Here is a 12,181-nt window from a genome sequence, read left to right as displayed (position 1 = left end):
TCCCATTTCAGACACTCTGCTTTAATGTCTTAAATACTTCACAGGCTTTTGCTACTCCCTGCATGACTTTGCTCTCAACTGTGCTGTTTTTAAAAGTACGCTGCTGAAGTAGCAGAGCTGTTCGCACAAATTTCTGTAGTGTATTGTCAGTGTAGACTATTGCCTAAGGATATTTTCCACCACAGCAAGGTTAGAGCAGGATCTTTTTTTTCTCTATGCTAATGGCCTGACCAAATCACTTGGCAGAAGGGGTGGAATAGTCAATAATATGTTGTCCACTTACATATATGTGAATAACCAATATTCAGTCACCAGCAAAGAGCAAGTAACAAATGTCAGCAGATATGTGACCTTTGATTTAATGTTCAGGTTAAATATTCTGTCATCTATATGATATTGAATGTGGATACCTTTCCTGTTGACTCAACAAATGTTAATCAGAAGTGGTGAAGGATGCAATCTGTTTTGTGACTTTGACAGTGAAGGGTTATGGAAGTCCAAAACCCCTAGGTGCTTCCAAACCACTTACACTTTGTATTTACCTGGCTACAAAAAAACACAATGCCTGTAGCTGCTCTCTGCTCTGATGGGCAGGAAGCAAACTGTTTCTAGAAAGATATTCCCTCCTGCAAAGTCCATCTGCATATCCTTCTGGTCAGGATTTTTCTAGAAATAGCCTGGTTATCATACAGCTGCCCATCAGAGAGGAAAGCAGCTCATGCTCCTGAACTCAAGAGCAATCATCTTCTTACACAGCTGACAAAGCCTCAATCTCCGTATTTGAGTAATTTGGCAGAAGTTCCAATCAACCATACCAAGCTGCTCTGCAACACATTTGACAGTGTTCAGGAAGTGCTACTACTCTTGGCAATGCTGCTCCTTGTTTCTAGGTGGCTGACTGTGGATCTTCATTTAGCACTCTGTCAGAGATGACAAGCAAATAGTTTAATAAACTGTTGTAATGCTCCTGTCAACAACGTGGAATTACATTTCATTTAGTTAAAGGTGTTTGAATAGATAAAGAGAAACATAGTGATAACTGATTTTAGGCCCATAAACGGCTTTCACAAATATCAGTGACACACTTCTAATCTAGATGTTGCTGGAGTTCTATCCTCTTTTGTAAGGAAAAGACCTGCTTGTACTTCCTGTCCAGATGCACTGTAAGCAGTTTCACTGCTCAAAAGTATTTCGTCTTGTACAGGTGTACAGGCAAAATGGGGACAATGAAACAAGTCCTATCAAAAGATGATAGTTCGCCCTCTCTAAACACTTGCAAAATTACGTCCAAATTCACCTTAAGCATGACACAAAGATAGAGACATAAGAAGAGACAAGTAAGAAATGATGAAAGAACAGAAAAAAGGGAAGATAAAAAACACTGCAGCCCTGGCAAATAGTTATTTTAAAGGGTCATTTTAATGGTATATGCATTATAAGAGAAATTAAAGATTTTCTATTGAAGTTAGGATTTTAATAATTTTTGTAGGAACAGTAAATTTCTACATATTCTTCAACAATGGATGCAAAACATCGACTGCTCCCAATATGATTAATAATGAAGCAATATTCATTATAGCTAAAGAGACCAAAGAAACCAGGAAATCACTAAAAAGCATATACGCTTAGATGCTCCTCTTTCACTTAGAGCAGCAAATGATATATCAACCATTTTCTAATATTTGAATGTTAACTAGAAACATCTGAGGTCTTACATTTGAAATGCTTATACTTTGGTTCCTTCAAGGTTTTTAAGATTCAATCTGCTTATAGTAACCACACAAAGCAATTTGTTAAGCATCTGACAAAAACAATAATGTAACATCTTGAAATCATGGAATTTATTATATCTTTGGGCTTAAAATTCTCTCATGCTGATTATGATTTTTAACGTACCACAATAGTCTATTTCCTCTTACAAAGTTACTAATTAAAAACCAAAATGTTCAAAGACTAATTAAATGAATACAGGAATCTTTGTATGCAATAAACAGGTTCCCTATGCAATGTATCTTAAAAAAACAAAAATGGTATCTAGGAAAGCTGTTAGATTTATTCATTATATTTATTCTACTTTTTTCTCACCAAAAGCTGTCAACAGGTCTTTCAAAACATAGGAATAAAACCAAAGTCTTGAATACTTAGGAAACAGGACAGAAACTAAATATTACTTCTGTTCATAATTACTCCCAGAGGTAGAATATATGGCTTAGCTTTAGTTCAGGGACAAACTAATGAAGTTGATTGTACACAAATATAATCGTATTATAGGTTTTGTGTCTGGAAACCTGGAGGTGCTCCTCAGTTGACTGCTAAAACTGATTTCATCTTTGAAAAATTCAGCAAGCAAGTAAAAATCTCTTTGTGAGACAAAAATTATGGAAAGGATCACCAAAGTTTAATCACATTGATGTTTCTACTATGAATGAGTGAAAGGAAGGATGTGACTTTGGCAACATCTGCATTATTTCCTAGATTTATATTGTCACTAATGTCTTAGAACTTATTAAGATGGTACAGCCAAAAGTCATTTTACAGGCATTGATCCAAATATACAAACAGCACAGACAGGAGCTTCATTTCATATACATTTAACATCTGATCACCCTCATTTGAGCATTAATCAGTAAAACATACATATACAAACATTTCACTACAGGAGGTGATTTGACTTTCACAAATTTCCCTGCGAGCAGAAACATCATCAGGAACAATTTCAAGAAAATAATTATGGTCTAGACAGACTTATGACTTCTGAAGACCTAATCCAAAGCACATTAATGTCAGCAAAAGACTCCCATTGACATCAGTGGTCTTTGGATCAATCCCCAACTGCTATGGAAATTAATTCAGAGCAATAATGAGGGTGAACTAAATGCACACTTGTAGTCGAAATGTTACCACCCAGACCTTTTTATTTCTCAAATCAGATTAAAAAGTAATTTTCTGCTATTTCACAATTACTTCCAGATGCGCATCATCTCAAATAGCATTTTCATCCATCTGTATGAACCAAATGTGCTGAGAGATGGAGAGTTTCTATGCTGCCTGAACTAGTAATACAAATGAAAACCAAAAGGGAAAAGAATTTTGGAGGTGATGAAGTTCATGTTTTAAATGCAGAGCAATAAAACTTGGTCTACATTTATCACTCCTAAATACTTTGGAATACAGCTGCCAATTCCACCACTTCTACTACGGTAGATTTCTTCTAATTATTTTCTTTTCTCTAGTCTTCAAAACAAACTAATACATGTAAATCAGTGTTAGCCTCAAACTTGGCAGCCTAAAAGCTGTCAGAAATGTTGACTTCATATTTCCTCTGCTTAATAACAGTTCTGCTGACCCTCTGTCCATTTAAATGTCTATTTACATGCTAAATAATTTGAAGTGTCACTGTTCTATGACCATGTTAGTCTAGTTTCATTCTGTTAGCAGTTGATAAAATTTTAGATTGTAAAATCCAATGTAATGTGCTGGTGGAAACCTATTCAAATTTTTACATGTCTAAACTCAGCTCTAAAATAATACTGATCAGTCTTCAACATGATGTGTTACTCTCAAGTGCCTGTCATGCAAATGGTGCATCTTGCATTCATTCCTACAGCAGCAGTTTGGTCAGACAGGTCCGGTTACCATATATTCATTTATTGAGGCATGAGCATACAAGTTGAACTCTGTCTAACCAAATTAGTTTCATTAAGTTTGAGAACTTTATATTGGAAATTAAATGCATTACCTTTTAGCTGAGCAATGCAACATTCCTCATCTCTTAATAAACATCTGACCTATTACCTTAATCTCTATTATTTGCTACCTTAATCTCTATTTGCTAAAAGTATCCAAGTTCATTTTCTGGGCCATCCTTGTAATGGAAATGGAGATTTAAATATGTTACACCCAACATCTGCACCACAAGGAGTGGTTTTTAACATGATTTCCTTAAGAATCAAAGCTTTCATTCCCTCTCACCACATCTATTAACTTAAGATTCTCTTCGTCAGTTCAGTCCAATCTGCAAAAGGGTAAAAGTCACAAAATCATCAAATTCTTAGAAGCTTTGTGAAAACAGTTGCCCAGGAAATCCCATATAATACTAAATTAGGAAATGCTCTGGAGAAAACTTTTCAAACTGTTGCTGTTTCAATATTTTCTTCCAAAAAAAAATTAACTCAGTGTTTTAATACTCCAGACACTAGTAAGCCTTTCAACTTATTCTAAAAATATTTTTTCAAGACATGCCAAAAGCAGCAAAATATTTTAGTAATGATTTGGCAACATCTTTTAGACAAGCTCACACTTTAGTACATTTTGTTATCAGAAATGTATAAGAGCAACGCACCTGCAATACACAGATTGAAAAAGCATGAGAACTTCAGTTTAAATGTGCTGACTTTCATCAGTTTGACACCAGTAAATAAACTATTTAATCAGTCCACAGAAGTAGAAGGTAAATCTTGGGAATGATATGTGCAAAACCTTTTATGCATTAAAAAGGTTTGAACAAATTTTTGAGAGGTACATTTTAATTTTCAGTTTCTCAGAAAAACACTTTGTTACAACCAACTCATTAGAGCCATAAGCTTTTAATTGGAAGAAGTATTAAATTGAAAGAAGCAATAGAAAAGATGGTACTGACGTGCAACAGCAGTACTTTAAATGCCTGCCTGCTTACATTTAAATGTGCTTTTACAGTGATTATCAATATGCAATTATTAAGAGACAGTGCAAGCATTGCTGGGCCTTTGCAGAGTAGTGCACTACAGCATTTGTTAGGTCCTCTCTTGTTCATGCTACTGGAGTCTTTCAAACAACTCTCATGTTGTTTCAATCAAGCAACCACAATAGATAGCTACATAAATACAGTCAAAGCAAAAGATAACAATAAGCAGAACGACTAAGTCCTCGTTTGAAGATGAAACTGTATTTTTGAGTGAGTAGTATGTGATTAACCTGCTGTATTTGAGGTCAATAAGATTTATTCTAAGAGCTATGCAGTCAGTTCAAGCCTTGGGCCACTCTTGTTATTAAGCATACAAGCTTTCCTCAAATCAGCCTCCCCTAAGCCTATCTAACGCTGTGATTTCCTTATGAAAATTAACTACTGTGTCCTTCATTTAAATGAAGGAAAAAATCTCCATTGCCACTGGTTGGAAATAATTGTTAGCATAATGGATGGTTTAACTAAGTGTTCTTACTATTCTTCTGCCCAGCCCACCTATCTGCTGCCTGCAATGCTCCAGCTGCCTAAAAGTAGATCTTGAAAACCACAGATGGAAGGAGGAAAAAAAAAAAAGAAAGAAAAAAAAAAAGGTGCCCTGAATTTGTCTAACTTCTGAGTATTGCTAGAACAGCACCCTCTTGATGCAATACCAAAGAACAGAAAGCGGTAACCTATTACATTTTAAGAAAGGCAAGTGGTTCAAAATACAGGGATGGTACTGGCTTTGGTTCAATCATTTAACAAAAACTCCACATTTCATTAAAAAGTTATTTTGCTTGGGGGGACAAACTTCTTACCTTTGGTAGCTATTCGAACACACTGAGTTTTGGTTTCCTGTTGAGAAGGGAAAATTAAAGAAAAAAGTCAGAACAGGTTTCTTTTTCTTGCCTTCCCCATTCCATAAATTAGTCCTAGACCTGCCGATCAGCTGAGGACACTGAATCAGGAAGCTCAGGGCTTTGGTCTTAGCAGGGGAGAAGGCTGAGTCATTTTGCCTTTACAGAAGGAGCAAGATGGATAAAACCTGCCTAGGCACTGAACTGCACTGTCCATGATAACGATGGGGAGAGAAGATGTAGCAAAATTATTTAAATAAAATTGAAATCACGCCATGAGAATCCAGTGTGAGATTATAGTGGAAAAAAGGAGAGAATTGTTGCTCGTAATTATTTCATGGCACAGAAATACAGCAATAAGGTACATTTGTTCAGCACTGTGCCCAAACTAAATTGTCTTGCTGCATACAGGCATGCTCAGAGACACCTGAACCATACTGTCATATCCTTCATGCTTCTGAGGGTGGAATTAGCAGGGAGGCAGCCCAGATATCTGTTCACATATGACATACTTGAACTACAACCTATATGTTCTGTCCAGAAAAGACAGTGATTTGACAGGGATATGCAAAGATAATTTTTATGTAGTTTGATTATTACATTTTTTCCTTCAGAAATTTGGTCAGCAACTGAAACAATTAAACATGACTTAGGAAAGCACACTTCAGACAACTTGAACAAATAAGAGTCATCCATAAAGATGTTTTCTGATCCTTTTGCAAAATGTGTAGTAATTTTAAAGGCAAAGACACTGAAATAGCGTAAGGTTGAGTGACAGGATGCAGCTGTTGCTATGTTATATCATCCTAAATGGTATTATTATATAATTAGAAAATATCTTAATGACAACTTCATTTTATGACATGCGCTCCATGTAGTCCTGCCACCACCAGCACTGCCTCCTCAGTGGATCCTCTGGGCTCTTTCTCCTGAAGATCCAAGAGTAACTTTTGAAAACAGTATGTAAAGAATGAGCCAAGTCATGAGGTGAGGGTGCTCCACAAAAACAACTTTTCAATCTAAATGAAAGCTCCAAGAAGGTTATCAACAAATTTTACCTAATCAGTATTGTTCCCAATGACTGGATTTACTGGCTTACCCTTGTTTAAAACATCTAATAACATCACCCTCATCCCACTCCCACAGTTTATTTCAGAGCACACTATACTTTCTGTTGACTATTTTGGTGATCCTCCTGGTTTACAGTAAAACATCTGTTTAAATATTTAAATATTCTGTAGCCCAGAGGTTGTGTTTCAACCACTAGATCTGCGTCCAGGAAGAATGCAGTGCAGCCCCAGCTTCTAAAACACCTCTTCAAATCTCTCTAGAAACAGAAATCTGATCCTAAGTCTTAAATCATACCAGAGAAAACCATTTTAGTATTAAACCCTCTCACAAACTGAAGTTTGATTTTCAAGTAAAATGTAATTTGTTTTTCCCTTATCTTCCACTGTCTGTCAAATTGTAAACACAAAGTCTTATTTATATATTTAATATTTTTTGTTCTTTCTTGCAGTTATTTCTAGGGGAAATTAAATGAATTTCCCCATGATTTAGTCTGCTGGAAGCCAACAACAACAAAGGGAATTACACATAGAAAGTAAGGGACATAGAAACGTGTAACTAGCAGTTGCTCTTCATTTTGCATTGTTTGCTTCCTAGAGTTTTACAGATGAAAATCAGACAGAACAGGCGCTTCCATCAGAAAAAGCTTTCAGTTTGCAAACAGCTCTAATAAACAGTTTCTGCTTTTTCCTCATCCTGATTTGATGCAAGTGGTTTTCATAACCAGAGGTAGAAAGCGAGATTGTCTTCAAAAGGCACCAAAGCAATGCCCCTTTTCTAACGATGGTTTATTTGATCACAGCAGAGACCCCAAAAGAACACACATGACTCCTCTCCCTTCCTGGTCCTGGTGAGCACCAGCTGCTGTCAATCTTGCTATCAGGCAGCTCCTTCCTGGGTTGCCTGGATACCTCTTGTGGAGAGTCTTACAGCAATGTCCTCCAGTTTTCTAAACTAAAGACTGAAAATCTAAATTTTTAATTATTTGAAGTTTCTGTGCCTACCACCTTTACCCTTACTTTCCTTTGCAAGAGAAAAACAATTCAGGAGCAAGAGCATGGGGCCTGCAGAGCCATGGTGTTCCTCCCACCTGGAGTGCACTGTGATGTTTAACTTCCTGCCGCTTTTTTCTCTTTCATATGCACAGAGCCAGCCACAGTGCTCAGCAACAGGGCTAAAAAGGAAGCACTGGGGAGGTAATGAAGGTGAGTGACAGCCACACTTTGAATGCTGCACAGCAGTTGAACAATCCTGAAGCAGACTTTGCTATAAAGGCTCTCAGAAACACACCATGGGCATGGAGTTACTTTAGCTCAAGCCAATTTTTTTACTTTTTGAGGTTCGGGTGAGACTCTCCATAAGTTTACAAGTTTTCGTTAGCCTGCTGAGCAGCCTGATTCTGTTTATCCTGCAGTAATAAGAGTCCCAGTTGGGAGAGTTGGGGAAACATCAGGGGATGCCAGTATATAAATTTATAGTATATATACTATATAGTAGTATATATGTTATAAATAAAATATATATTACATATTACAAATATGCATATTAGTAATATTGCTGCTTATATTATTATATCTACTATATTATATAAAGTACATAAATATATAGCATACAATATATACTATATACTATTAGTATATCATTATGTTACATATAAAATATATGTTACTAATATACAAGTTAGTAATATTTATTTTATTATATTATACTAATATACTTGGTATAAATATTAATTTTTATAATAACTTGTATTATAATATGAGAGGTATTAAACTTGCAACTAGTAACATTTACTGTGACACAAGGATAGCGTGAAATGTGAATGGCAGGCTGCCATACTGTCATAGCATGGAAACGAAGGGTGCTACTTCCAACAAGCCCAGCTTGGATGCTCTCATGGTCACAGGGGGACATCTTTGACTCTTCCAGGAGCAAGGTGTGGTTGGCACTCACCTTCTCAACGCTGCTCATGGCCTGGAAATAGATGTTGTAGCCTTTCCGAGGAGCCAGTGGTGGATTCCAGAAACCCTGGTAGGTCCTGTTGTCACCCACAGTGAAAGGGGCAGGCTCCGGCAGGTTTCCAGGGGGCAGCTCAGCAGCAAAGTAATATGGCGATCCCCCACTGAGAGCCGTCTGGTAGGTGATGGGGATTTGGTAGCATTCCATGGCACCTGTCTCTCGTTTCGTTCGGTGCGGGTGCAGCTCCTCAACAACGATCTGGTAGGCACTAGAAAAAAAAGAAAAAAAGACAGTGGATGCATGGATACAGAGAAGACACAAAGATACAAAGATTAGATTGCAAAGCTGTCTAATTCAGCCACTGAAAAGAAGCAGCATCTATCCTTCCAGGAACAACAACAATACAAATATATCTATGCAATTCCCTAACAATGTTTTTTTTTTTGTTTTTTGTTTTTGTTTTTTTAACTGTTGAATAAACAATAAACACAGGAATTAATCTGACTTTAAACTAGATTAAACTCTTTATCTGATAATCAGAAACATCTGAAGTTAGCATTTTCCTTTGCAATGATATTAGAGAAAGCTCAGCTTCAAGGCCCAACATAATGACTGCCTCCAGGCTGTGCTTGAAACACCAATTTGCAGTTGTCATATCATTAGAGACAGAATGTGCTGACAGGCTTCTCCACCTCTTGACCTTGCTGTGGCTTCTATCTTGGCTCAGAGCTATGCAGATCTAAAGTACAAGTGACATGCCATAATGCAGGCACAGATGGACAGAAATCTGTCCATTCCACCAAGATAGACTGCCTCATTCCTCTACAGTTGTCAATGATAAAATGTTAGAAACTGCTGAAGCAGATGGCATTCGGCCTATTAAATCACCATCCCAGCCCCCCAGTACCTATCTTGAAATGGTCTGTGGGTTGGTCACTTTTCAAAATCACCTTCTCAAAATAGAACAGGTAATGATAATTCTTCTCTCTCCTTCAGGGGAACTACCTAACTGCAGTATGCTACCAAGTCATTATCATCTCTCCCTGCTCTGCAGAAGCAGAGGTTGGTACACAGAAGTTGTGTACTGAGAACAGGAAGCAATTCTTCAGTTTATAAGAAAGAAAAAAACCTAGCTGTTTGCATTCTAAGAACTGTATGAACAAGTATATATGTATGTATAAAATACATATATATAGACACAGTTAAACTCTCATCTGCATGTAGATACATGAGAGGATACATGAAAGACCTTCTTACAAACACTCACCTCGTTATCAAGATTAATAAAATAAATATGTCTAAGAACACAGATAAGACTGAAGCATTTCAGCTAAATGAATATAATTTTCTGATTTGGTTTTGTTTTTAAGATTTCAAAACAGAAAAACTGAAATCAAGGAGAGTTCTGGAAACTTTGCTGCATTGCTGCAGGGACTCCAAAAGGCAAAGACAAAGGCAAGACAATCCTCATTTTTTCAGAACTTATGGGGCAACATTAAATTATTTTGTCAATTTTCTCTGCTACCAGTGCCCAGAAAACCTAATAACTGTAGTGGCAGAGATGAAGTGTGATACTGGAGAATGGAATAAATGAGAGAGAAAAAATAAGAAACTAGTCCAAAGAGCTATCCTCTTTGGAAAGAGTTTCTGGCAGTATTTTCCTGCAACATTGTAGGCTAACAAGACACACAGGAATATAACCATTTACCTCTGGGCCCTTGGTGATGCCATCTGTTAAAACCCATTTACTAACACTCTGGTGGTTCCAAAGCAACATTCTATGTATGATATGTTACTCTGCATACTCATAACAGAAAGGACACTCCACTGTAAGATGCAAAGAAAGAAGCCAGAGCTAAATTTGCATAATGAAAAGTGAAGTGTGTGCTGGCTGCAAAGACTGCAAGGGATCAAGGTTTAAATGACAGTTTAAAGGTAATGCAGTTTGCTTGTCCCTGTTTTTTTTTTTTTTTTTGTTTTGTTTTGTTTTGTTTTTTGTTTTTTGTTTTTTGTTTTTTACATATATTACTAGTCCTAAATAGGTGAGGAGCCCCCCAGCCGACATTTTGCATGAAGAGATTACTTTTCAGATCAAAAACCTTTTTATTTACTAAAGAAAACCTGTGCAGTCCCTCTCTATCAACCAACCTGATAAAGTGCAAATTAAATTGCCCCTGCCAACAGACCTTTCTTTTTACCTCTCCCTTAAAACCCCGGCTCAAATAGATATTGCAGTGGTAGACGTGCTGTCTGTATTTCATAGGCATTAGTATCAGCTAGAAAATTCTTTCTGTGCCTCTAGTGGAGACACAGCATCCTTTGCTTAGACAAGTGCCAGACTGAACAATAGCCCAAGTTACAACCTGTGCCTAGTTTGATTGACAGCTATGTTTTAGCTGTTTCCTGTAGTGGCCCACTTGCTCAATTTTGTTGCGTAATGAAAACAACCTAATTCTGCATATAGAGGTATTGGGAACATGCTCCCAAATCACAGAAAATAAATCTCATCATTAAAAAGTTGTCTACACTGATTCTGATCTATGCTCTCTCTAAACCTCATTTGAAGCAGGATTTGAAAGAAGGATGTACAGGAGATTGTTTTGCTGATGGTCAGTCAGAATGATCCTTTAGAAAAACTACAGTGGTAAATCATGTCTTCAAATGAATTACTGAAGCACTGCTGATGCTACTGACTGGGATCTAATCCACCAGACTGATGGCAAAACAGTATTCTTCACAGAGAGCACAAGCCCAAAAAGTCCTTTTACTTTTGGATTTCTAGTTTGCAATTTGATTTAAAACTTCAGAAGATCATAAAACAAGTTAGAATAGATTAAATGATAACACTTGAAGAGGAAGATATGATTAGAGTCACATTTACAATTGCAATGACTATGGCACGTAGTATCTTAAAAAAATGACTGACAGCCACCTGGAAATTTCAATTGGGTTAAGGAACATGTTTCATGGGGGCTGTGCTGATAGAGAAGCAGAGGTACAACAGAACATGAACATAGTATAATTCATTTGGTAAAAGAGTACCAGACTGTAAGCTTTTCTTTCTCTATAATTTTATTCATTCATGCATTTATTATTATTATTTAACATGGGCCTACTGCTATTAAATAAATTGATCATTTGACAGCCTGCAGCTCCAGGGATTAGAGAGCTGGGTGCAAACAAAACCTTTAAAAAAAACCAGTCGTATTCTTCAGTGTCAGGCTGAAGAGCAGCATTACAGTCCCTGCTCTACTCAATCACAGCTTCAGGCATGGTGATACATTTTTGCCATCTACCTGGTAACACTCATTATGATAGCAAGACAGGCTTATAGTAGAAAAGCAACTGCAGTGTGGATGGAACGAAGCTTCAGTAAAACTGGTCAAAATCTTGAGTGAAATCAGTTCTGAATTTGTGTATTACATTTCTCTCTCCTTTTAAGAAGCTGATGAAAAAAACTGATTGCAATATACAGGGAAGGAACAATGTCTTATGCATTTTCCTGGAGAACATTCCTCATTCAGAACAAAAAATAAAACACCTATTTTAAGAATAAAGCTCAGCTTCCTGGTTACAGAGGAGGATTTATTTTGTG

The 12,181-nt window shown here is 36.8% G+C and overlaps 1 protein-coding gene across 1 annotated transcript in view; it reads right to left on the bottom strand.

The window, feature by feature from the left end:
- The window catches only part of PTPRK (protein tyrosine phosphatase receptor type K), a 395,041-nt gene that overhangs the window by 64,492 nt on the left and 318,368 nt on the right, over positions 1 to 12,181 (bottom strand). Inside the window, exons 14-15 of the mRNA XM_090136137.1 lie at positions 8,581 to 8,854; positions 5,521 to 5,557 (exon numbers count right to left, since the gene is read on the bottom strand). Coding sequence (XP_089992263.1) covers positions 5,521 to 5,557; positions 8,581 to 8,854 — 311 coding nt within the window. The remainder of the gene's footprint in view (positions 1 to 5,520; positions 5,558 to 8,580; positions 8,855 to 12,181) is intronic.

Source organism: Phasianus colchicus, chromosome 2, assembly GCF_987193195.1.
Source record: "Phasianus colchicus chromosome 2, bPhaCol1.hap1.1, whole genome shotgun sequence".
Lineage (NCBI taxonomy): Eukaryota > Metazoa > Chordata > Aves > Galliformes > Phasianidae > Phasianus > Phasianus colchicus.
The sequence above is the reverse complement of the archived record's forward strand: the minus strand, read 5'-3'. Positions and strand labels throughout refer to the sequence as shown.